At 42.1% G+C, this 27,040-nt stretch overlaps 1 protein-coding gene across 1 annotated transcript; it reads left to right on the forward strand.

The window, feature by feature from the left end:
• Positions 1-353: 353 nt before the first annotated feature.
• On the forward strand, positions 354-26,970 carry PSMD11 (proteasome 26S subunit, non-ATPase 11). The gene is made up of 14 exons (XM_032843310.1): positions 354-490; positions 2,830-2,931; positions 8,430-8,554; positions 13,620-13,691; positions 14,061-14,118; positions 16,439-16,633; positions 20,286-20,430; positions 21,267-21,327; positions 23,266-23,328; positions 25,232-25,357; positions 25,820-25,855; positions 26,112-26,163; positions 26,441-26,583; positions 26,699-26,970. The coding sequence occupies exons 1-13, from the start codon at positions 400-402 to the stop codon at positions 26,581-26,583; spliced, it is 1,269 nt and encodes a 422-aa protein (XP_032699201.1). The 5' UTR covers positions 354-399; the 3' UTR covers positions 26,699-26,970.
• Positions 26,971-27,040: the final 70 nt, after the last annotated feature.

Here is a 27,040-nt window from a genome sequence, read left to right on the forward strand (position 1 = left end):
CGTGGAAGTGACAAAGGAAGCCAAGCGGCTTTCAAAGAATACCTAGGCGGGTGCTCCGAAAGTCCTCTCAAGGGCGAGCTAGGAGAGTTGCTGTTACGAGGCCTCTTTTGGGGTGGGTGGGGACTAGCCTTCGGTTCCAACGCTTAGGCACCGCCTCTTTGACTCGCGGGCTGGCCGCTAGGCGGTGCTGGGGAGCTTGCCGCCCACGAGCCCGGGCGCCCCAGCTCTTACCCTCACCCCTCAATCCCCGACAGGCAACAAGACTACAACTCCCGTAGTGCTCTGGGAACGGGAGAGAAGGGGGGCCATGGGGGGGGAAGAGGGAGGCGAGGGCGGGCTTTCCGGGAGTGTGTTTCCGGCGTCGGCGGCCGCGGCCGGGGACGGTGTGAAAGCGGTAAGATGGCGGCGGCGGCGGTGGTGGAGTTCCAGAGAGCCCAGTCTCTACTCAGCACCGACCGGGAGGCCTCCATCGACATTCTCCACTCCATCGGTAAAGGTCGCCGCGCCCCCTCTCTGACCCTGCCGGCTCAGCTGGGCTTGTGTGGGTCGGCGGCGACGGAGCGGGGCCGGGCTAGCCGGCTCTGGTGCTGCTGACTCACTGTGTGTGAGGGGGGCCGGGCCGGGGGCACAGGCCGCTCGCAGCTCCCTGGAGCCCCCTGGGTCCCACCCGGGTGGGACGCCTCGAGGCAGCCCCGGCGTCCACTTGCCGGCTGCTGACTCACGGTGGGCTCAGCGTGGAGTGAGAGGGTGGGCCGAACCGGGGCCCCCACCACTCCCCAGCCTTGCCCCCGCTCTGGCCCGTGCGGGCTGGCCCGGGACGGCGAGTAGTGCCGGCCGGCGGGATTGTTGCGAACAGGACTGAGAGCCTCGAGTTGAAGGGCCTTGGCGAAACCCGCTGTACACAGCGTTTCCCGCCGTTGTTATCAGCACAGCCCGCTCCGGGTGGCAGCGCGGAGCGCTCGCTCTTCTCTTGGAGTTTTCTTCCTCGGGACCCTGAGAGCTGCTGCCTCTCCCCAGCCTCGCAGCGGAAGGCTCTACTAAAGGGATGTCTCTTTCTGAATGTGGGAAATAACGGAGGGGACACACACCGCAGATTGGCATTTGGTTTGAAGAGGTGCCCGAGACGTCCCTTTGCCCCCGTGTAGGGTGTAAGAGCGAGATGGGACCGCCCGGCTAGAGGAGGTGACTAATCCGTCCTAGTCTCCCCGGTAGAGGTGGGAAGTGAGTTCGGGGAGTGAGTTGTCAGCCGCGGAGTTCGGGGAACCGGTCGGCCGCAGACTGCCAGCGAAAATGAAGAGTCAGTTTGTAGTAGATTGCCTTACACCTTGCACACCGCAGGAAAACTGAAACGGGAGCTCCAGCCAGTCGCTTCCGACAAGTTTCCACCGGGATTCAGGTGTGAACAGAAATAAATTTGTGATGACAGAGAAGGCTTTTAATGTTCAAGTCGCAAAGGGTTCAGTTAGGGCATGGGTTAGCTCTTCACTGCACGTGTAGTAATGCGATCTTTTTAACGCAGCTTGAGAAGATTCAGATCGGATCAACAAGTAGCGGAGGAATGCACGTGTATGTGGGACCTCCAGGATGTTGGCTTTTATGTTGACTTCCTGGTCTGTTGAATGTTGGTATTCCTGACTTGCGCGGAGAAAAGACAAGGACAAGAGCTTGATGTCTTTATCTTTGGGGGTCCTGGAGAAGGGAAGGTGGGGGCTGAGATGCATCTGTGAATGGATGATTTTGTTAAATGAAAGCCTTTAATTCTGAAGTTCTGACCTTTGAGTTAAGTCAGTTACAATTATAGAACCAGGGTCATCTCAGTCACATATATATATATATTTTTATTCTAGGAGTAGTGCTAATGTGAGAAGCATGGATTTTTGTGTGTGTGTGTTAAGTACCTAAATTTTTGACTTTCATAAGTGAAATTATGATGAACATTATAGTTGTAGTATTTTGTGATTGTCATTTCAATAGGAGAGAGTTCCCTGAAAGCTTCCCTCTCAGAGCAAGCTTGAGTCATGATGGTTACAGTCTTACTTTTTCCGGATTCCATTATGGAGTATCTAAATCTTGGTTTTTGTCAAGTCATGATGCTTTGTAAGAGAAGTGATAACTAGTGATGGTCACTAAAATGATCACCACAAACTCAGAGAGGTTATTCAGTGTTTGGTAAAATAGTTGTTAACAGTTGAAAGTGGGACAGATAGCACAGGTCCTGTGCTATCAGGTCCTGAATCCAGTATAAAGCAGCAGTCCGTCCTAAGGATCCATTACAGAGCAGCAGTCCCTCCTAAGGATCACACTGGAGCCTTGATTGAGTTGTTTTTCCTGAATGGCTTTGTGGAAGTGCTTACCCCAAGCACCCCATTAGTGGTGTGCTTAAAGTTTATTGAAAGACTTGACTTTTTTAGTCACCAGTAAATGATGGTCTTTTGATTTTAGTTTGGGGCAGGTAAACATATAGGCATGTTTAATATTTTCAGTAACAAAGTGCCTAACATGGGGCTAACCACCACAATATGAAGAACTTGTTTGAATTTTTGCTTTAACCAAGTGACTACGACAGAAATCTCATTGTATGTGGGTAAGGGGAATTCTGATTGATAGAATGAAAAGGCACATTTAAAATTGGAGAGGAATCTATTTTTATAATTTACATGGGACATATCTTACATGATGATTTCACTTTTTTAAGAAATTTTTTTTTAAAGCTCCCTAGAATGTGTCTTTTGGTAACTGAGTTTGTAATTGCTCTTGTGAGGGTGAAATCTCCCTCAGTCTTCATTTTTTAATCAGAATTTTAAGAAGGTTTGCATTTTCCTCTCCCAGTGAAGCGTGACATTCAAGAGAATGATGAGGAGGCAGTGCAGGTCAAAGAGCAGAGTATCCTGGAACTGGGGTCTCTCTTGGCAAAGACTGGACAAGCTGCCGGTAAGTGATGCAAATGGGTTGCTTTTTCTTTTACTTGGAAAGTTTCAAGTTTCTGTTGGAGTAGAGGAACATAGGAATGCATCCACACAGTTTATTAGTGGTATAATTCCATTTTATCGTCAACTTGTTGAGCTTCAGTTTTTTAGCAGGAAGCTAGGTGGACCTTTAAATTCAGTTCTTTGGTGGAAAGTTTTCTGCAGGTGAGAGAAGATCCTGTTCCTGTTGGGATATAGTGATCTGTGTGATTTGTTTCTCGTTCTAGTTTTCACTGTGTTCCCTTACATAAGGGCAGCAGCATGAGCAACAGCTGTCTTTAGTGATTTCAGCTCTGATGTATTTAAGATGGATAGTGACTTAGGCTCCCTGGACTTGAAAGTGACTAGGGATTTTGCATCCAATTCAGTGTGAGAGACCAATTCAGAGTGAGATGTTCAATGGAATGTCCTTTTTTTCTGTTAAGAGAGTGAGATGTTAAATGGAAAGAGCTTTCCCGAGATTTCTCCATTGTTATGTGGGACTTCGTGCATGTTATTGCCCAGACATTCTAGTTGTAATCGAATCATTGAGTTTCTAGGCTTGAGGTGATACTCTGATGATGGGTGTGTCCTTGGAATAAGAGTCATTGAAGTAAGAGACCAGGAAGGGCCTTTGACCAAGTAAGGTGGTAATAGTATTTAGAGAAGCTTAAGCTTAAGCTTAAAATGGATGATTTTTGTCAACTTTAAAGTGAATTTAGGTCTTATCTAATTTAGAATGGATTAAGCTAGGGTAAGGGACCTCACGAATTACTTTCCCCAAAATAATACTGTTATCCAAGAGGTACAAGTTAGCGAAACTTCTTGAACTTGAGAACTAAGATCTTTCGCAATTAAGGATGACTAACATTGTATAAAGATGTATGCAGTTGGGAGGATATGTTTATGTAGTTTTTGAATTTTATTTAAAGTATTTAAAAATATCTATAATAAAACAGTTTTTAAGTGCTGTCAACTAGTTACTATTTTAAGCACAAAAAGGATATAGTTTATTGCATCTTCAAAACAACTCAGTAATGTGGATGCTGTTGTCCATTTTACACCTGCGGAAACAGAACACAGAAGGGTTAAATAACTTATCCAAGGTCACTCATCTAGTACATGGAAGATCCAGGATTTGAACCAATTTGTCCCACTTCAGTGCTTGAGGCCTTATGGTGTAATGGTTCATGCTTTCCATAGTTAATCACTTAACGCGTTATCAGTGGTCAGTGCTGGGATTTTCACTTTATTTATTTTTTTAAGTTTATTTATTTATTTTTTTAGTAATTTCTATACCCAGCGTGGGGCTCGAACTCGACCCTCATATAAAGAATCATATGCTCTTCTGACTGAGCCAGCTAGGTGTCCCTGTTTTTTTCATTTTAGACTGACTTCCCTCCTATTTAACATATTTATGGATTCCTTTTGCCTGTCAGTTAATGTGAGCTTGGGATTGCATAATAGTTTTGATAATTGGTCCATACAAAATATAATTAATAAGGTTATTTTCCTGAAAGAATTAGAAAGTCAGATAAAGTGATTTAAGACTTTTCTGTTGTTTAAATTTCCAAATATCTGTTTTCCTCCAGTAGCATGGATAATTGCAAATAGCATGTAGTATGGTCAGTACTTCAAAAATTTATCCAAAAATGTTAACTGTTTTGCTTGAAATTCCTATTTTATGCTTTGCCCTCTCCTTATTCCTTGCCCCTCCCTTTTTTGTGACTCAGTACCTGAGAAGTTGAGAAGTGTATAGCTAAACCTATTGGAATTTAACAGGTGAATCATAAGGACTTTTAACAACTTTTCTAGGTCATTTGTCATTGTTTTCTAAGAAAGAGTCTGATGAGTATAGGTATATACTGTAGAAACTCTAAGGAAGTCTTGTACCCCACTTTGCTGTTCATAATTGATAGGTTTATATTGTTTCCTTTGAATTTTGGTTTCCTGAGAATAGAAAATATGTCTATTCCATTAATCTTCAATTTTGTTTTATTAGGCACTTAATATACAGTTAGCACTGTGCTAAGTACTCCATTAAAAAAATATAAGATAAGGTCTCTGACCTACAGCAGTCATTTGGGAATTAGTGAATGAGGCAAGGTTTGATGCATAATAGTGGTTGAAAGTGGCGCTAAGCATCATCAGACGTGATGGCTGGCTCAGGATCTGCAGATTTCATAGCTTGAGATTCTGAAAGGATTGTTTCGAGTTCTGTGACCTTTTTTTTTCTTTTTAAAGATTTTATTTATTTATTTGACAGAGAGAGAGAGAGAGATCACAAGCAGGCAGAGAGGCAGGCGGGGGGGTGGCGTGGGGTAGGGGAAGCAGGCTCCTCGCTGAGCGGAGAGCCCAATGCGGGCCTCGATCCCAGGACCCTGAGATCATGACCCGAGTGGCAGGCAGAGGCTTAACCCTCTGAGCCACCCAGGCGCCCAAGTTCTGTGACCTTCTAAAAACAAAGTTCGGGTCGTGTAATTGTAAATAATCTCAATAAGGCAGTATGATTCCTTGGGAATTAAAAATTACTTTAGGATGTATGAAAATGGAAAGAAACAGGGAATAAAACCAAGAATGAATAGCAACAATAGACTGAAATGAAAAGTGGACCGAGTCTTTGGCAACTAAGAGGTCATTTGTTTCTTTGTTGGGATAAGAAGAATAACACTATCAGTGCTTGGAGCAAATACTGTAATGCTAGCAGTTGCTAGAGCAAAAGTCAGGCTGCTTAGTTCATGTTTCACTTCAGCCTTTTCCAGGAAGGAAAATGATTTTCAAAAAGAAAAAGATAGAAAAAAAAAAAATGAGAAAGAGAGAGGAAAGAGCAGATAGGCTCTTTAAATAAGTTCAAGTCTCTAGGCTCTGACAGTTTGTCTTTTAATATCAGAAGCATAGTTCTAGCAGATATATTTATAGAGCCACTATTATTATTCTGAGAAAAGTCATGGAGGATGGACAAGTATTAAGGAAACTGAGGATGGGCAAACATTATTTTACTTTGCATGAAGATAATGGAAAGAATAATTTCTAGACCCTTTAAACTGGTAATCACTAATATCTGGGACAGATTATTGGATAAGTAGGTTTTAATCACTTAAGACTGTGGGTTTATTAAGAAAAGATTATTTCAAACTCCCCTTCATTCTCTTTGGTTAGCCTTATCAGACGAGTAGATTTGCAGGGCTCCACAGACAGCAGCTCGCCAGCTATTTTTGTAAATAAAGTTTTTTGGAACCCATCCACACCCATTTGTTTACTTACTGTCTATGATTGCTTTTGTACTGCAGTGGCTGAGTTGAGTATCTGCCAGTGAGACCACATCTCCCAAAAAGCTGAAAATATTTACTATCTGGTCCATCACAGAAAAAGTTTGCCAACCTCTGGGTTAGAGGAATGATACAGACTACATATCTGATGTAAGCAAGGCATTTGAACATTGGCCATAATATTAATGAGAAATACAGAGTATGAAGATCATTTGTCAACCTAGAGGGAAGTCTCTAGCGTCATGTCATAGGGATCTGTCCTTGTTCTTCTGGTCAGCCTCTGGCATTATGGCTAAAGCCATTTCAGAAGGCCTGCTTATTTTTTGTAGATGACTCAGTACAGTAGAGGACAGAATTAAGATTCAGAGTTATTGCCAAAGCCAGCAAGATTAAATTCAATGTGGTAAGTATAAAGTTATTTACTTAAAAAGTATTTATCAAGACAGAGGAAGATGAGGAATTACTTGTCTGTGCAAAAAAGACTTTAATATAGTGCTATTGGAAAAAAGGAAGTAGGCTATCATGTGTTACCTGTGGTGGCCAGATCAAGAGAATCAGGCCATGATTCTACTGGTCAGACCCTACCTGGAGAATTGTTTTCAGTTCTGGGTACTACGGATGGTATGTTTGCAAACTAGAGTTCATTCAATGACAAGGAATCTAGAAACCAGAACATTGGAGGAACAGTTGAAATAGCTAAAGATGTTTAGCTTGGAGAAAGGGAAAATTAAGGAGGTATAAAAGATAGTTGTCATCAGAAATTTGAAACCATGTAGAAGGAGGGTAAAGACTTGGGTCTTAAAAAAAAGAACAATTTAGTTTGACTAACATTCGAATAGTCTGCTTTCTGAACAATTCTGTCATTAGAGATTGTTCAGAATTGTTCTAGCATAGTAGGAAATACTGTGGGAGAAGGGACATTGTACTAAACTACTTTTAAAAAGCTGTGATTGTATAATTAAAATTTGTACAAATGTAAAAGGAATATGAGAAGGAGAAATCAGTGCAGCCTGGAGTTGGTTTGGAAGACATAATAGGACTTTAAGCTGGACCTAAAAGGACATCTAAGATTTACATAGGTCGAGAAGATGGAGGAGAAATTCTGCATGGGAATGGAGCAGAAACAAGGTGTGAAAGCAGACACATGTCTAGTCTATGCAGGGGTGAGTGGAGGGGCAGAATGGGGAAAATCTTAGTGGAATCAAAGGTGAGTACTGGGGAGTGAAGGAAAAGATGAACTTTTCCACTGTTTTAAGTTCCTTTCGTACCTGACACAGTCCCAGGCATCCTGTGACTGTTCAGGCAGATGAGGATTTCAGGACCCTGAATTAGCATTCTCAGGAGGGTGAGGTTTGCTTGCCCTGAATTAGAATCCTCAGGAGGGTGAGTCCACAATTGGAGAATATTAAAGAGGCGGTGGCACTAAAGTAATTTTAACCTACATTCCAAAAGTACTTCCGTAGTTAACGAGTTGGAATATTCTCATTTTTACTCTTGTTTCTAAAGATGTTCCCTTAAAATGACTTGCCACCTTTTTTTCCTATACAAGGGGAAGAAAACTTCTGTGGTAGATTCCTTTTTTGTTCATAGTTTAAGACTTAGTTCTTACAGATAAATGGAGAAAACACCCTAAGTTTTCTGTGAAAAGTTTATTCGGTGCCAGGGAAGTGCTGTTGCTAAAAGGCTAAACTGGGGAGAACTTCGGGAAGGGTGGAGAAGGGACCCTGGAATTGAACATCTTCATCTGTGTAAGGGGGAGCTGCTACGGTGGACTTGGAAATTCAGCAACAACCACAAAACACCTTTCCCATAACCTCATCGAATTTACCGGTTGTGTGGAAGTGATTTTACCTCAGGTGTCAGAGGCACAACATATTTAATGTTCTAGAAAACTGTGCTCTGAGACCATGAGTACTTTGCTGTTTATCTCTCATTAGGATGGGTAAATGAGGCCAAGAGACGTGAGATTTTCCCAGGGCCCTCATAGTAATCCAGTAGCTGAGTGCAGAATGGAATACAAATTTAGTATATATTGCTTACTCATTTTTGCTACCCTGTTACCTGCTAAGGATATTTTAAATTCCTACTATACATCATTTAGAATGATTGCAGTGACATAAGGATGGATTTTATGATCTTGAGTCACTAATTTAATGGGTATTTTGTCTCTGATATTGATGTTTACTTTTTCTTTTCTGAACTGCCTTCCACAAAGAGCTTGGAGGACTCCTGAAGTATGTGCGACCCTTCTTGAATTCCATCAGCAAGGCTAAGGCAGCTCGCCTGGTCCGATCTCTTCTTGATCTGTTTCTTGATATGGAAGCAGCTACAGGGCAGGAGGTAAGCTACTTTAAAGGCAGAAGGTAGATGATATGGAAAAAAAAAAGTGTTTCAGTGAAAGCAATGCCTGCCTACACTGTGGTACTAATGTGGAAGGGACAGCTGGGAGGACAGCTCAGGACTTATCATGTCAGTTTCTCTTTGTTACAGGGCATTTGATACTTTGGGTCTGTTCCATGCTTTGCTTTGTAAGTGGAGATTGTCAGTGGTCCCTGGAATCCTCATTACATCAGGGTCACAAACTGATTCTTGTCTTTGAGGTATTGTATTGCCACACCTTTGTAATGTTTTCTGTGTCTGTGGTACCTTTCATTCTGTGTCGCAAAGCTCTTCGTGAGCACGGAATAAGTCTGTGGCATCCCTTCTTGGCATGTTTTGTACTGCATATATGCCTTTATGGAGGGGTGAGCATCCATCTGTTTGTGTCTCATGTGTGCAGAAGTGACTCTGGTGTACCTGTACATGTCCTCTATGAGTTCAGACCAGACCCTGAACCACTCAGAAGAGTGCCTCTTTGGAATCAGGGAACCTCTTGTGAACTTTTTGAAGATAGCTATATTTTCCGCAGTTCAGAAGGAGACACTACCAAAGTTAAAACTTACTCTGTAAAAAGCAGCAGATTCAAGCAGGATACTGTTGGTAGAAAGACCATAGTTGTCTTTCCTATAGATACATTGCTTAGTATTCACTGAGTGCAGGCTGTGTGCTAAACACTGTTACATATACTGGGGATACATTTGTAAAAACACAGTCAGTGTTCTCATGGGAATTATATTTTAATGAGGAAGGCAGGCGATAAATATATAAAATGTCAGGAAATATAAGGACGGGGTAGGAATAGCTGGCTGGTTACATGTCTCACTGTTTGCTCTGGCCTCCGTGAGTGTACAAGTAAAAAGTATGAAAGGATGAGGAATTTCAGAAGTCTAGGACATATACATCCCACTTTGAAATCAGGTCTTCTGTAAAATCTGCCTTCTTGCCTTAATGATTCTTTGAGGCCTAGTTTAAACACCATAAACCCACTTCATTTGCAGAAAAATTCATTTGTAGGAAAGTTTTCACATTTGTGGCAGAACTGTGTTTCATTATAGTAGATCAAAAAGAGTTAATATTTAGATGTCTGTCTTTTGAACCAAAGCATTAGAATTATTTTTAAGAATAATTTAAAAAGAAAAAAAATGACTTTAATGGGATTTTAGTCTTATTTAACCTTTTTTTTTTTTTTTTAAAGATTATACTTTGTTCTCACGAAAAAGCAACACCATCTTTTGTTTGAAATGGGGTGCCTTATAATGTGCTGACCAAAAAATGTTAGTTTGAGACAGACTGATACATGTTCCTTGGAACTTTTTAGGCAGAAAGAATTAATTATCAAAGCTGCTCGATTACACACTGAAATCTCTGGAATTTGTCCCTTTCCGTAGCATAGAGTTGACTCAGTGGATGGAATTGCATTTGTGTAACGAGCAGTTCTCCTACTCCTTTGTGGAGGTCCTTTAAATCAGAATTCAGCGCTCTCCTATAATTGGCTAGTGGGATATACTGGCCTTTTTCATGTGGCTCTATGTCTGGTTAGGCCCTCCCATCTAAAATATCCAGTCTGCTTTACCTTTCTTCATATTTATTTTCCTTTTTAACATCTGTTTCCTCCTTAGAAGTTCCATGAGGATAGCTACTCTGTCCCGTCCCATGCCGTATCCTTGGCACTTAGAGTAGTTAGGCCCAGAGGAACTACAGAACTCATGTTTGTTAGAGGGATGTAGGGATAACGCCATGTTCAATGCTTCCCCATGTTTGATGCTTAGGAGATAGTTTGTTGAATTAAGACATAAATTTATTGAATAGAGATATAAGCATAAGTGTTGTTACTACATTTCTCTAGGTGACTCAGGGTCTCTGACTTGGAGAAATTGGAGCTACATGTTCCTCTTGAAACATTCTGAGTTCTTTGAAAAATTCTTTGAGCGATGGGAAAGGATAGGGAATCAAGTCATGATAGTATTGTCATGATAGTATCATGGCATGAAGCAAAAGAAGTTGTTTGCAGACATTGTTAAGAGAGCTAGGAATTTTGTGTTGGGGAGTTTGGTACCCAAGAGGATGGAGGAGGGGATTTTCCTTGCCTCTTTCTGTTTAGGAACTAACCATAAGTCGGATAGATCTACAAAACAGTTTTTAGCTTGCTATATTCCAGTAGGTGGTAGGAATCAGGTTAGGATGGAGTGAATTGCAACGTTGAGGTTTACAGCCTAGAAAGGGAGGAGGAGTATGTGTGAGGTAACAGGGTGGGGTGGGAGAGCGAGGATGGGGTGGTTGGTAAAGTAGTGGGGAGTAGAGAAACAGGGTGAAGAGGGGACTGAGCCAGACACTTGCCAAATGGTGAACTGGAATTTCAAACTAACCTTACCTTTCAGGGATCTCTGGGTAGTTGCCCAGGGGAAGCCATTTTTGGTATCGTCTATCCAACTGAAACCACAGTAGCACATTTAAAGAAACCTTACATCGAATCCCATTACTGAAACAGTTATTTCCATGGGAAAAAGGAGTTTGTGCTGGAGAATTTAAAATTTGGAATAGTAGTTATTATTCTTCCATACAGATCTAGTTATTGAAGACATTTTAAAAAATGATTAAGTGTATCGATTTAAAACTTAAACGTCTTGGGTGCCTGGGTGGCTCATTCTTTTAAGTGTCTGCCTTCGGCTCAGGTCATTATCCCAGGGTCCTGGGATCGAGCCCCACATCAGGCTCCCTGCTCTGTGGAGAGCCTGCTTCTCCCTCTGCCTGCTGCTCCCCCTCCTTGTGTGCTTGCACGGAGTCTCTCTCTCTGTCAAAATAAATAAAATCTTTAAAAAAAAAAAAATGTTTGATTTCTGTCACTTCAAGCTTTTGTGCTCAGATAAGGGGTTTCTCCAGAGGCAGTGGCTTCTTATATATTTTTATCCCCTTTATTAGTCATTATCTGCATTAACAAAGCACAAAGCCTCAAACAAAATAGTTGTGTAGCAAGGCCAATGGCCTTCAAAATTTTTCCTTAAAATTGAGGTGCTGGTTTTACCAATTAAAGTCCTAGATAGTGCAAATGATGCACCCAGTAACGGATAACAGATGGACCTGAACAAGAGCATTGGAGAAGCACTGGGTCAAGTTCTGATCCCAGCAGCTGGTATGTGACTTTGAGTCACTTCACATCTGGACTCGGGAAATGGGGACAGTTGAGATGATGGAGTAGAGTTCAGTGTTTTCTTAACTAGAGAGCTGCATCTCAGTGGCCAGGCTCTATTCCAGACTACTGAGTCAGGAGCCTCTGCATCCATTTTTATATTCTTAAAAAAGCTCCCTGGGTAGAACTGGGACGGTAAGCATTTCTTAGCCTTCCAAAGACACATTAGGACTAAGGACTCTTGTATTTTTATTGTTAAACACGTCCAGCAAAGCGTTTTCAGTTCCATTCACATCAGGAACAGAGATCTTACTTGGAGTTTTGCTCTTCAGAACATAACTCAAAACTCTTGCTTTTAATTTAGTTTTTGTAAAATTTTTAGGTCTGTTGAGTTTAGTGCCGGAGATTAAGTAGCCACCAGGGGGCTTCAGTGAGTTATAAAGGTTCCTTTGAGTCTTTTTCACTGGTGAATCCTCCAAATACCATGTAATGGCATCTGTTTATTTACTGAGCTTGGACTTGGGATCTAAAAGCAGAAGATCTGTCAGTTTGAATTATATGTGCTATTCATTTTCCTTCCTTATAACATCTCCCTTAGAGAACTTTGGATATACGTAAAGATCTGTTGTATCAGCAGTTAGTTGGTGATCTAACTGCAACTAAGATCTGTTGTAGCAGAAAGTTTAGTTGGTGGTTTTTTTTTTTTTAATCTTATGCTCTAATTAGGAATCTTAATACAAAACTTGCAGTAACAAAAGTGATAAAAGATCTCTAGTACTTTTTATTTAAAGATTTTTTTTTTTAATTTATTTGATAGAGATCACAAGCAGGCAGAGAGGCAGGCAGAGAGAGAGGAAGGGAGGGAAGCAGGCCCCCTGCCGAGCAGAGAGGCCGATTCAGGACTCCATCCCAGCATGACCTGAGCTGAAGGCAGAGGCTTTAACCCACTGAGCCACCCAGGCGCCCAGATCTGCAGTACTTAAAACGTAGTTTCTCAAAGCTAATATGTCACAAATACTTGATGGCATGTAGACCATCTAGCATTGAACACTGCCTTAAATCAGTTACTTTGCATATTATCTCTCTGCTTGGGTGGCAGATAGAACTGGGGATTCAAAGCACCTTTATTATTATTTTTTTAATTCATGCATTTATGTTTTTAAGTAGGCTCTGCACCGAACATTTAGTTCGAGTTAACGGGCCCGAACTTACAACTCTGAGATCAAGAGTCTTACATTCTACCAAATGAACCAGCCAGGTGCCCCCAAAGCAGTTTTAAATAAAGTCTTAAAGTCCTTTTAAGTGTTAGGCTAATTGTAATTTCTTTTTATTCCCTTTAATACATGCTAAGTGTATCGTATTGTGGTGATGAATTGGTTAGCTGCACTTAGTATCAGAAAGGGAAGAGCCAGCTGGGCCTTTTGAGTGTTATAGGCAACTGTTAGGAACAAGGCGTTTGTGCTTAGGCTGAGAATTTCTACCTTTATTACCAATGGGTTCATATTAACACATTGCCATTACTATTTGCAGCTATTTAGGGAGAAATTTCTGCTTTAAAGAATTCTCAGCCATTGTAGAAATCTGTATTTCAGGGTGTAGATGTTGAAAGTTATGGGTCCATCCTGGGAAGGTAGAAGAGGAATCTCGGAGAGGAAGCTCTTTTTCAAAAGAACACAATTCTTAAGTGCAACGATACTTTCTGTGTAAAATGCCAAGTTGGTTCTCCATTATGATATAACCATTACACAGTGAGATATTGTAGATCAAGGCATGTCCCCTGAGACATTAAGTAGAGCAACATGGATAATACATAGGAGGGAATTAAAGCTGTTCTCCAAAGCGAGGTTTGTGGGAAGAATGTGAGGACATAATATTGCATGTGTTGTCTCTTTGTTGCAGGTCGAGTTGTGTTTAGAGTGCATCGAATGGGCCAAATCAGAGAAACGAACTTTCTTACGCCAAGCTTTGGAGGTAATGTGCCTACATTAGTGCTGCTTTCAGGTCTCTAGGCATTAGATAGACTGTGAATGCAAGTAATACCATTCTGATCAAAAGTATTTTCAGTAATTTTGTATTAGCCAGGCACCCAAAGATTATTGATAGTAGTTCCGCTCATGAGAATACTTGCTTGTGTGGCTCAGAGAAGTAAGCAGCAGCCTGGTAAACTTCATAGTCACTGGCCATCGTGGCAGATGGACTGTAGTGTTGCTTAGGCTGGATTTGGTGCTCTCTCCAGAACTTGTATATTCAACAGTAAGAGTTCTGTGACTGTCAATCTTTGATTTCTTTCTTTGGCCTTTTTCTTTCTTTCTATCAGTCAATGTCTTTTCTCTTTCCTAGGCAAGACTCGTGTCTTTGTACTTTGATACCAAGAGGTACCAGGAAGCATTGCATTTGGGTAAGTAAGCTGGTAGAAAGTAATAAGGCATCTTAGCTGGCTAAATAAATGTATTCTGAACCTGGCCACTCTTAATGGTTACATATTAATAATATATGTTCTGCTTACTTCTAAGGATTTAAAGTGGCTTTGCATTTACTGAATCTGTCGTGGAGAAATGCCATTTGCAAGTTTTAAGTAACTAACCAGAGTAAATCTGTCAAATTTAGAAAACCAAAGGGTCTAACTGCATGTGTTTTACTATTAGTTTGTTATACTTGTTTATAATTACACTGTAACTCAAGAAATAAATTGGTACAAATGTATATGGTGGCTAGAGTGGGCTGACTAAAACCTTTCCCCTGTGTCGCCTTTGAACACCCTGTCATCTTTGCCTGCTGCTTTTTCTTTCTTTTTTTTCTTTTTTAATTGGTAGATTTGGACTATTTTCCCAAGATGGAAGATCATGGCTTCTTATGATGTATTAAGTTGAAAAAATTGCCAATATTCAGTTTTTATCTTGCAAAATGGCATTTCATTTGGTTCAAATAGTAGCATTACAAAAAACGAGTGTTTTTTTTGTTGTTGTTTTATTTGCTTAAGTAATCTGTACACCTAGTGTGAGGCTTGAATTCACAACCCTGAAATCAAGAGTCACATGCTTTTCAGAGTGAGCCAGCCAGCCCCCCCAATAACAGTTTTATTGAGATGTAATTCATAGACCATAAAATTCACCCTTTTAAAAATGTATAATCCCATGGTTTTTAGTATATTCATAGATAGTTGTATATTCATCCCCATGATCTGATTTCAGAACGTTTTCATCACTCTGAAAAGGAAACCTTGTACCCACGTACCCATTAGTTATCATTGCCATTATTCCCTCCCCCTGTCAGGCAGCCACTAATCTGCCTCTATGGATATGCCTGTTCTGGACATTTCCTATAAATAGAGTCATATAATATATGGTCTTTGTGATTGACATCTTTCACTTAGCATGTGTTCAAGGTTTATCTGTGTTGTAGTGTGTATCACTACTGTATTTGTTTTTATTGCTGAATATCCATTGGGTGGGTATGCCACGTGTTGTTTTAGCTGTCTTTGTGGGGGTGAAGGTGGTATCTCATTGTGGTTTGATTTGCATTTCCCTAATGACTGGTGATGTTGAGCATCTTTTTATGTACTTTTTAGCCATTTGTATGTCTTTGGAAAAATGTTTATCCAATCCTTTGCTTATTTTTTAATTGGATTGTTTGTGTTTTTATTGTTTATTCTGGATAAAAGTCCCTTACCAGATGCAAAAAAATTTGCAAATTTTTTTCTCAATTTTAGGAATTGCTTTTTCACTTTCTTGAATAATGTCCTTTGAGGCATATTTTAATTTAAAATCCATTTATTTTTAATTACTATTTATTATTTAGAGCCTATTTTTAATTTACCTTTTAATTCTTATAAATTAAAATTTTTTACTTATAATTTAAATTTTATTTTTATTTTTAATTTAATCTTATTTTATTTTTGAGAGAGAATGCATGCATGAGTGCGAGCAGAGGGTGGGCTAGTGGGGAGAGGGAGAGAGAGAATCCTAAGCAGGCTTCATGCCCAGCACAGAGCCTGATGCAGGGCTTAATCTCAGCAACCCTGATATCATGACCTGAGCCAAAATCCAGAGTTGAATGCTTAACCAACAGAGCTGTCCAGGTGCCCATAAGTCCCATTTATTGTTTTTTTATTGTTTATGTTTTTGGTATCATACCTAAGAAAGCATTGCCTAATTGCAGATCACAAAGATTTACTCCTGTGTTTTATGGGTTTAAGCTCTTACATTCAGGTCTTTGATTTATTTTGAGTTAATTTTTATATATGATCCAAGTCTGTTTGAATTTGATTTTCTCATCTGAGATGGGAAGAAGGTGTATTTGGAGAGCATTCGCATGTCCAGAATTCTTTCCTTCCTCCACCAACCTTAGTGGCTGCCATTTCGTATGTAATTGTATGATTGCTAGACAGGAAGAGAATGAGATTGAGTGGCTGTCTGAACCAGATAACTAGTTTCCGCATGTTCTGGGTGGAGATTCTTGTTGTATTCAAATCTTCGGAGGAAGCTTATAGGACTTTTGGCTCTAACATTGTCATTAGTATGCTGAAAACTTCAAAGAGATCTGTTTCTCTTTGGGAAGATAGCACATTAGTAAAAAAAATTTAGTGCTTGCAGATAGACCACCTCTATGAGTTCAGGCAGTTTTCCTTATCCTGAGTGTTCTTGTGAGGGTGGGAGAGTGAGATGTTACAGTATTAAGATTATGGCTAACAAAGGGATATGGATTTTTTCCTGCTCCAGGTTCTCAGCTGCTGCGGGAGTTGAAAAAGATGGATGACAAAGCCCTTTTGGTGGAAGTACAGCTTTTAGAAAGCAAAACATACCATGCCCTGAGCAACCTGCCGAAAGCCCGAGCTGCCTTAACTTCTGCTCGAACTACAGCAAATGCTATCTACTGCCCCCCTAAATTGCAGGCCACCTTGGATATGCAGTCAGGTAACACCCTACCTACTCGTGGGCTGTTTTCCTAAAGTTCTTATTTCACAGTGGGGAATGGCGGATGGGGATAGAGAATGTAGTTGGCTGATTCCGCTCAGGTTTCTCAGAGAAACCGAATTAGAAGGGTACTTCCCTTCTATTAACTTGTTAACTGTCTAAAATATTCTAAGAACATGCTTACCTCTGGCTGGCCAGGCAGCCTGTTTGTTAGTGCCAAGATGCTCAACAGGTTTAAAAAGCTCCTTTAACCTCCACCTGAGTCACTCATTAGGGGGAATGATTTCTCTCCAGGGTTGGACTAACCCAAGTCTCTTGTCACTTGGAGACCTTGGTAAAGCATGTTGGACTTTCCCAGAGGGCCTCAGATCAGGGCTAAGGAAGGCCTCCTTCACTACCCTGCATTTCACTTGAGTGTAGGGGATCCCTTTCTGAAGGAGTGTGTTAATATTGGGGCTCAAAGGTCATGGATTGGCAGTGGAATGCTTTTTCTCGTGGTCAGCAGCTTCTGTTAGTCATAGTTTATCATCATTATGGAAGGAGCACTGGAATTGAAGGCAGAAGATGAGTGGAAGTCCTGGCGTTACCTCCCCGCAATCTTTTAGAATGCCTGCACTACCAGCGTATCGGGTTTTATGAATAGCAAATGGTTTATTTTGTCATACAGAGATTAAGAACAGGAGCTCTACAAACCACCTTTCCTAGGTTGAAATTTTGGTTCTGTCAGTTTGATTCTGTCAAATTTTAGTTCTGTGAGACTTTGGGCAAGTTACTTAATTTATCTTTAGTTCATCTGTAAAATGGTGATAATAATCATGCCTCCTCATAGGATTGTGGTGAGGATTCAGTGCGATGATGAATGTGAAGCTCTTACTGCAGTACCTGACTTGGACCAGTATTAGTACTTTCTTTAAGCTGCTACTCTTTCATTATGCCTGTCCTTAAGGGATAACAGGTGAATTTGCAGCAGATTTCACAGAGGAATAGAGGTCATGTTTACATGAACCCTCCCTTCTTTCCTCTCCAGAATTTGTATCACAGCCCAATTTACTCCATATGAAGAATGATTCTTTCCCCTGTCCTTTTGTTGCATTCTAAGTCTTCAGTCTTTCTTCTCTACTTGTATCTTCCTCTTAGTCCTTGAACTGCCCAGCTGCAAAAAGCACAGCCCTCTCTCCTTTCTAAATTGCTGTCTTCTTTTCCTGTCAAGTTTCTTGAAAAAGTTGAAAGCGTATGCGTACTTTGGGGTCTCTTTTGACTCCTTGAAAGAAGTCAGTAACTCCCTAATAACCTCTGACTTTTAGGGGAAGTCGACCCTATTGAACACTCTATAGGCTTCTTTGACATCACTCTCTTCCTCATTCTGCTCCCTTGACCGGGTGTCTCTGGCCACACTTTGCTGTTTCCTCTTCCTTCTGACTTTTAAGTGTGGGTGTTCCTCAGTATTGTTTTCTTAGTTTTTTTTTTCCTAGTTTTTTTTTTCCCTTACTGTTCTCTGTTTCCTGTCTAAAATGCTATACTCACCCATGGCTTTAGCTGCTGCATGCCACTAGTGGTCTCCTTACCTAGATCTTCAGTAGCTTCCGTCTCCTAAATTCTAGATTCAGATTTCCAGCTGCATAGTGGATGTACATACCTGAATGCCTCGTAAGTGTCTCAGCCTCAACATGTCAAAAAGCAAAATTATTATCTAACTCCTCCCTATACCTTTTTTCCTCCTCAAGGTAATGGTATCATTATTGATTTGATACTGCTCAAGCTATTATCTTTGGAGCAATTTTGACTCCTTTCTTCCCTTACTCCCTGTATCCACTCAGTTGCTAGATGAGGTGGAGTCCGTCTCCAAACCTATCCTTTCTTTTCCATCTCTGATCACTGCTGTGGTGAAGGCCTAGGCCACTGGAGCAATCTTCTGCTGATCTGATCTGACTGTCCCTGATCCCTTTTCCCGATCCACTTTTTTTTTTAACCTGGTCCCAAAGTCATTTTTCTCAAAACACAAATCAGATCATGTAATCCCTCTGAAATTCTTCAGTGATTCCCCATTATCTCCTAATGTAGGCCCTATTTATTAATGTATTTGGGAAAGCAGTATACCAGTTCTTTGGCTTATTTTACCTTTTTTTTTTTTTTTTTTAAAACCAGTTTTACTGTGAATCTGGTCTATTCTCTTCCAGCTCTGGGCCAGGAGGTAAGGGAATGGGGATTTATCCCCTCTAGGTTAGTAGTGTTAATAGTTCAGTGGACGTTCTTAAAGGAGCTCAAGTGAAGAGTGGAGTTTCTCTAGCTCTTTATAGGTAAGAACAGGAGAGAATAAGGGTCTGATTCCTTTAGCCTCAAAATGAGAGGCTTCTTGGGTAGAGTAAAAAGTACTGGAGTGTGGCACATACCATACTCAATAAATGGTATTAAGTCCCCAGATGGCGTGGAGGCACATAGCTATGTGACAGGTGGGTTGAAAATGTGCTGATACATTGTCCCCTTGGGTCATGTGTAAGCAGTTTCATCCTTCTACTTCAAGTTGCTGAATACTTTGTCTTTGTACCTCAATGTGAAAAATGTTGGGAAGCACTGTGGTAAACAGGTGGGGCTGAAGTCTGTAACCTCATAAGGGGCTGAAGCAGAGTTAGAATGGATACACACACTCGGAGGGCTTAGATGCCTCCCAAGCTAGGAGGAACTAAATTTCTTTTTTCTTTTCTTTTTTTTTTTTTTAAAGATTTTACTTATTTATTTGACAGAGAGAGAGAGATCACAAGTAGGCAGAGAGGCAGGCGGGGTGGTGGGGGAAGCAGGCTCCCTGCTGAGCAGAGAGCCCGATGCGGGGCTCCATCCCAGGACCCTGAGATCATGACCTGAGCTGAAGGCAGAAGCTTTAACCCACTAAACCACCCAGGCGCCCTGGAACTAAATTTCTTCTTGGATAGCACAGGTTGGAAGTAATAGCAAGTTCAATCAAAGTTAGCCTCATTGGGATCAACCCAACTTCTAAATGGTAGAAGCTTGTTTAGATAAACTATTCTATCTCAGCCTGAGGAAATACTGCTTAACCATGTCCAATTAAATTAATTTCATGGATCTGGCATTATATGAAATCTATATATTGATTGCTCTAGGCAAGAGCACATCTATAAATGACAACTATCAAGAGTATAAGAAATTGGATTTTTTTTTTCTCTTTTGAGAGCTGCTCACATACAAAAATGTCAAGCTTAGAAAAGCTATCTTAAATGTTACTAAAATAGGTTATTTAGGCAGGCAGTCCAAGGATGTTTGGTTCAACTTCCTGACGTATGAGGGTGATGTCCTGAAGGGTAACTGTGGCCTTTTCTAGTGGCTTCAAAAGATAGCAGAACCATAATGGTTATGAGAAGCATGGGGAAAGATGTTAGTGCATAGTTTTTAGGATCCCTTTTAAGTAGGGTCTCTCTTTTGGGATTTATATTGTCAAGATGACATTGAAACTGGGAGGTTAAAGATCTCATTCTATCTTTACTAGCTGGCAGTGACTTTAGGGCAGGTCCTTTAACCTTTCCTGACCTCATCACTAAATGAGTGGCATTGGGATAGATTTTGGAGGCTTTCCCCAGCTCTGATCTTCGATGGTTCCATTATTTTATATCGTTTTTACTCCTGTCTTTTCAATGTCCAGGTATTATCCACGCAGCAGAAGAGAAGGATTGGAAAACTGCATACTCCTATTTCTATGAGGCATTTGAGGGTTATGACTCCATCGATAGCCCAAAGGCCATCACATCTCTGAAGTACATGTTGCTGTGCAAAATCATGCTCAACACGTATGTGCCTGTTAACTTGGGGTTATGAGAACTCAGGTTCTTCACCTTGGTTTTCTGCCATGCAGACATAGCTTGCACAGGGAGTTTGGCTGGTTAGAAGCAGCAGCTGCCGCCTGTGGGACTGGGTTGACTTATATAAGAGTGGGAGGATCGAAGGTGTTCCCCAGAGCACTTTTGCTTGCTAGTTTTTGAGAATTGGGGAGACAGATGAGAGAAATCTCTTTTCCAGACCATGGACTGTTCTCGTCACCCTGCAGTTATTCTGACCAGGGAGTTGCTGAGCACCAGACAGAGGGCCTGGAAATAGCTTACAGTCCAGCACTGGCCCACTGGGCCACCCAGAATGGGGGTGGGTTAAGGAAGAAGTTGAGAGGTTTGAGAAGGGGAACAACAGCAGGTAGGACAGATCTTTTTATAAGGAATTCTGGAGAATTTATCCACATTCGTTTGGGAATAAATGTGATATTGACTAGGACTTTTTGGATCTCTACATTACACAGGGGTTGTGTTTTAACAAGACCTGTTGTCCGGGGATTTGACTTAAATTTATCATCCTGCCTTTTGGGTTTATTACTTTTGGATTGTTCACTGTGACTTTCTTTTTAATGCTGGAGTTTTTCTACTCTTCAATGCTGAGCTTGGGCCTAGAGTAGCGAAAGCCTGGCTTCTGTGAGGTGAGGGACATAATGGGTTTTGGGGTGAGGCTTCTCATCTCTGTGGGCAGTCTTCTCAGGGGAATTTTGAGATAAAGAAATTTGTCCGAACCTATACTTAGAAGCATAACATCCTGGAGCAGTGACCAAGTTTGTCTTTTTTTTTTTTTTTTTTTTTTCTAGCCCAGAAGATGTCCAGGCTTTGGTGAGCGGGAAGCTTGCACTTCGGTATGCAGGGAGACAGGTAGGGAATACCTTGACTGCAGTTCTCATCACTGCTTGCTTGAAACCAGTACGTCATCAGTCATGATGCCTGGTGGGACCAGTGCTCTTCACGTCTCCATTCCATGTTCTCTGAGTGTCCCCCACCCAATTCCTTCTGCCAGCCCTTTTCCCGTAAGCCCGTTCTGTGTATTTTCTACGTTAAATCCTTGGCCCAGAGAGTCAGTGTGCGGTGCTCTTATAGGTGGTTTGAAGGGGTTCTAGAACCGAACGGGAGCATTTGTATGAGTTAGGCTGCGTTTAGCTTTGACCAAAAAAATTTATCTATCATGAGCCTGACTTAAAAACTTAACATGTGCAGAATATGAAGTGTTGGGTTCTCCAGGAGTTTGGAGGCTGTTAAGGTTTGGTGCACTTGTGCTTTATAGGGAGGTCAAAGTGCTTGGTGCAGAAACTGGGTTTTGTTTTGTTTTTTTAAGATTTTGTTTATCTGAGAGAGAGAAAGAGATTGGACCAGGGAGGGGTAGAAGACGCAGACTCCTGCTGAGCAGGGAGCCCAACATGGGACTCTATCCCAGGACCCCGAGATCATGACCTGAGCTGAAGGCAGGCACTTAACAACTGAGCCACCCAGGCGCCCCAGAAACTGGGTTTTGAAGGCTCACCCAAGTGCTTCTAAGTACGTTTTCACTCAGGTCCTGAGTTTTGAGTGTGGTTCAAAAGACCTTTGATAGTCATTAGTCCCTTTTGTGCCTGAGTAGGTATGAGTATGACATGTGTTAAAGATGGTCTCAGGTTCCTGGACCATCTTTCCTTTGTACTTTGTCTGATTATCAGTAGTAACAGTAATCTTTCTAGGTTTCAAATGCAGTTGTCTCTAAACAACAGACACATTAGCAATCTCCTATCTTTAGAGGAATGGCCACAACAGATGGTTTCCTTCTTTTCTACGAGTGGCCCTAGTTTTGGGATCCTAGTTTTGACCACAGGAATAGTTGTTATTACTACAGTGAAGGACTCCCTGCCCTATTTAGAATTAGAGTTGAAGAAAACGGGCTAAGAGAGGGCAAGTGTCCAGGACAGGATCAGGTAACTATTAAATGGGGGAGCCAGACTTTAAACTTGGGTTATCTGGCTCTTAGTTTCAGGCTTAACTCATTTGATATTTGTTCTGTCTGTGGGACAAATGCTGACACACAATACACTAATGATTAGTTTTGCACCATGTCAAAGTCTGTCATAAAACACACACCATCCTTATGTAAGTGCATAGGCTGGTACCAGAGGAGCTCCTTCTGGTCCTTTGTGCCTTGATGAGAGCTTTTAAGCAGAAGTCAGGACAGACTCCCAGAAAGATCGTAGATTTCTTGCTGAGTAGAGACTTGATAAGTTGGTGACGTGCCTTTTATAATCAAGTTAGAAGGTGACCTCAACCACTGATTATACCTTCTTCTCTCTGTGGCATTTTAACATTGAGTGCAATTTGTGGAATTTTGGTGGCTCAACCCTAATGAAAATAGACCCTGGCTCGGGCTCTCTACTACACCTAGCAGAATAAGACTTGATGAAGCACAGGTACGACCTGAAGCTAAGGGCAGGAAAGAGTTGGGTTTTGGGGGTAAGCAGCCTTGGAGGAGGGGGAAAGAGATCACAGTTCTCTGGTCATTGTTTCTTGTAGCTTGTCATCTTTAGAGAATGCTATGTAAGGGCCTTTTTTTCCTTTTTAACTTTTTATTTCCTAGTATATTTAAGTAATTGCAGATTTCAAAGGGAGACTGGTTGGGACACAGCGGGGGTGGTCTGGCTTCTCTTCCCCGGCCTCTGAAGATGATCGGTGGTGGGGCAGGATCTTCTTGCAGCCAGAAGTTGTGTGGACATAGCATACTGCTTAGGACATTGATTGGATGGAATGTGAGTGTGCAGAATAGATCGCTGTCACTGTTTTTCTCTTTATTCTTAGACAGAAGCATTAAAATGTGTGGCTCAGGCTAGCAAGAACAGATCACTGGCAGATTTTGAAAAGGTAAGCATGGTATTGGGTTGGTAGGGAATGGGTGGAGGAGAGGGACATTTACATACTTAAAAAAACCTTTTATTCGTAAATAATTATAGTTTCACAAGAATTTTCAAGGATAGTACACAGTGATTCTGTGTACCCTTCACCCAGTTTTCCCCAATGGTTACATCTTAATTATAGTACATTATCAAAACCTGGAAATAAGTACTTTCGTACAGTGAAGCTTGTTGAATTGTAATACCTCATTTATATTTAGTACCTTTCAGTTTCAAAAAGTTCTTTCATCGGAGGTGCCTGGGTGGCTCAGTCAGTAAGCATCTGACAGGATCTCGGGGTCCTGGGAACGAGCCCCACGTTGGGGAGTCTGCTTCACTCTCTCCCTCTCCTTTTGCCCCTCCCCCTGTTCATGTGTGTGCTCTTTCTCTCTCTGCTCTCTCAAATAAATAAATAAATCTTTGAAAAAAATGTTCTTTCATCCTTTTTCACTTTGATTTTTCACAACATACCTCTTCTCTGCATTTGATGGTTGAGGGAGCTGGGGTTCAGGGAAGGTGCCTGAAGCCCCACAGCTTACATGTCAGGGATCGACGCCAGGCCTGGCACTTGTTCTTCGGGTTATGTTTGTAGGGTTTCCTTCAGCTCCAGAAATACCAACTCTCCTTCTCTGGGGGCAAAAGAGAAGTCTTGATATGTGCAAATGGACCAGAAGACACCTCCTGTGAGGTTGACATTCCAGGCTTGCTTTGCCTTCTGTGACTTTTACTCATTGTTAGCAAAAGTTTGAAAAGGGAGAAAAACATACCTAAGCAGTAAAGTGAAACTTGTATATTCTCTGCTGAGTTTCCTCTTAATCTGAGTAAAGTGGCCAGTTTAATTAAAAACAAACGTAGATCTACGAAGAAAACTTTGTGCAGACAGAGGTTAGACCATTTGACTCTGGCTTTCCCCAAGATTCATAGTCTTGGTTGAGCTTTCTTGCCAATTTTACGTCCTTACTTGGCATGAGTTGCTTGCTTCTCTTAACCCCTTATAGCACAGCTGACATGAGGCTGGATCTTGAGACCATTTCTCAAAGTAAATAAATTACATACATGAATGAACAAAATAGACTAGATCATTTTATCCTAAAGTTTGGGATGTCTGATGGGATACTTCTGTTACTAGGGGTTCCCTGGGGTATGGGTCTGGGAAACAGGAGGACGAAACAAAATTAGGTGTTTTGCATTCTGTTAACTGCAGAACTGTATGCTGATGTGCTTGTAAAACTCCACAAGCCACTTGTGGGATTCAGTATTTCCCATTATTTTTTTACTTTTTTTTTTTTCTTTTTTCTTTCGAGAGCGTGGGTGTGCAAGCTTGTATGCACAGAGGGGGAAGGGCAGAGGGAGAGAGAATCTTAAGGAGACTTCATGCCCAGCTCGACATGGGGCTCGATCTCACGTCCCTGAGATCATGACCTGAGCAGAAATCAAGGGTCAGATAGATACTTAACTGACTGAGCCACCCAGGCACCCCAAGTATTTCCCATTATTTAACCTCAGAATTTTTTTTTTTCCCCTGGAGACCCTATTTGCTCTGTGGGATACCTGTGGAGAACTGCTTTTGTAGTGGATTTGGCTTTCAGGCTGAGCTGTTCGTGGGGCTTACATGGTTTGAGCTGTCAACACAAGGCTTTCCTTCAGAAAGGTGGTGCCTAGAGAGGGCTCCATCTTTTAGTTCCTAATGGTTCCTTTCTTCTCCCTTATAGCATAGCTGTAAGGCTATGTTTTAGCTCTTCTTTCATCTCAAATTCTCTAGAACTTGAGTTGTTCATGTATTTACGAGGTCCAGCAGACTGCTTCGGAAGCCAGGAGTGGCGTGGCTTCAGGGGCTTCTCTGTGCCGATGCCTGTGACCGTCTTTCTTGGCAGGCCCTGACAGATTATCGGGCAGAGCTCCGGGATGACCCAATCATCAGTACACACTTGGCCAAGTTGTATGATAACTTACTGGAACAGAATCTGATCCGAGTCATTGAGCCTTTTTCCCGAGTTCAGGTAAGGACCCGCCTGGGGACTCTAGTTCTCTGGCTAGGCGTCCTCTTTAGTCCCCTCGCTTGCCACACCAATGCAGAACAGGAACTTGCTTCCAAGACACTCTCTGGTGGGCAAGAGGCTTGGGCTTTTTTTGACACAGGAACAAGAGTTGTGAGAGTGCCATGGGGTGGAGGCTGGTGAGATTGCCTCTGCTTGTCCTGAGTGCAGTCCCCTCCTTGCTTCTGTGGTCACCGTGCATGTGGTAGACGTCTGTGTAGGGGGTGTGTGGGCCGGGAGTGTGTTTGGTCTAGTGATGAGAGACAGGCAGAGGGACAGAGCATGAGGGGCCTGAACAGGACCCAGGAGAGTCTATTCCTGGGGAGAGACACACTCAGCAGACACAGCTGTCACACCCCCACCCTGCCCCCAGGTTAGAGGAAGAAGTAGGACTCTGAGTGTCGCTGTCTCTGCCTTTTCTTGTAGATTGAACACATATCTAGCCTCATCAAACTCTCCAAGGTAAGGAGTCCTCAGCTTGTCTTGGGGGTGGGGACGGGGAAGGGGGCATGTGGAGGCGGTTAGCATTTCTACTCCATGGGCCTTGTTGGAAAGTCCTCAACTTCATAGTGTGGAATGGCGACTGTGAGCTCAGAGCTCGAGTTACATTGTTGCTGTTTTGTTTACAGTCCATTTGCCGTTTTATACATAACTTTCTTGTCAGTGTGATCTTTGACTAGTGGATACCCGTCCCTTTAATCATGTGCTTTGATTTTAGGCCGACGTGGAAAGGAAATTGTCACAGATGATTCTTGACAAGAAATTTCATGGTGAGTAACAGTGGTGAAGCCGTTGATGCACGAAGCTCTTATCATCTCGAAAGGAAATGTTCCATTTGTTTCACCTGGTGGCTCCCTGGGGCCCTCTTCTCTCCCTGTGAGGAGATGAGGAGACTGCATAATAAACATGCGCAGATGGCACATGGAGATGACTTCTGGTTCTCCTTTCTGGAGAAAGGGAGGCAGCTAGGGAGTGGGCGGGCGGCTGCTCAGGTGCCTTTATGTCTAATCCCCTCTTTTACCTGGGTTGCCCTTGTGTTTCCTGCAGGGATCTTGGACCAGGGGGAGGGTGTCTTGATTATTTTCGATGAACCCCCAGTAGATAAAACTTACGAAGCTGCTCTGGAAACAATTCAGAACATGAGTAAAGTAGTGGATTCCCTCTACAACAAAGCCAAGAAGCTGACATAGGTGAGTGCTGGCTCCGGACCGGGACCGGGCAGCGCGTCTTCCGCCTGTCGAGACCGAAAGCCTCCGGGCGGCCTCGAAGCTTCCCCGATTGACACTGCTCTGTCTTCTCTTGCAGAGTTGGATCCGTAGCGGTCCTTTGGAGAGTGTGTGTGGCGGGAGAGTGAAACCTTTGGGGAAAATGCTAGGAGATTCTTTTTTCTTTTTGTTCTACTTTTCGCTCGGAAAGTTTTTAAATCCTCATTTGGTGCATCTGTATTCCAGCCAATAGGTGTGCCAGTTTTCATGTAATCTTTACTGGCCCAACTTGGGAGTGGGGAAATTGCTTAAAAAAAAAAGAAAAAGAAAAAAAAAAGGTTATTCTAAATAAAAGGAAAAAGGCTTACACTACCTAAAGCTGTGCTCTCTGCCTCCTGGGAGAGGGCCGCAAAGCCAGGTGCCCCGCCAACCACTGGGGCTC

The sequence above is a fragment of the Lontra canadensis genome, unplaced genomic scaffold, assembly GCF_010015895.1.
Source record: "Lontra canadensis isolate GAN:19392208 unplaced genomic scaffold, GSC_riverotter_1.0 scaffold137, whole genome shotgun sequence".
In the NCBI taxonomy this organism is placed as follows: domain Eukaryota; kingdom Metazoa; phylum Chordata; class Mammalia; order Carnivora; family Mustelidae; genus Lontra; species Lontra canadensis.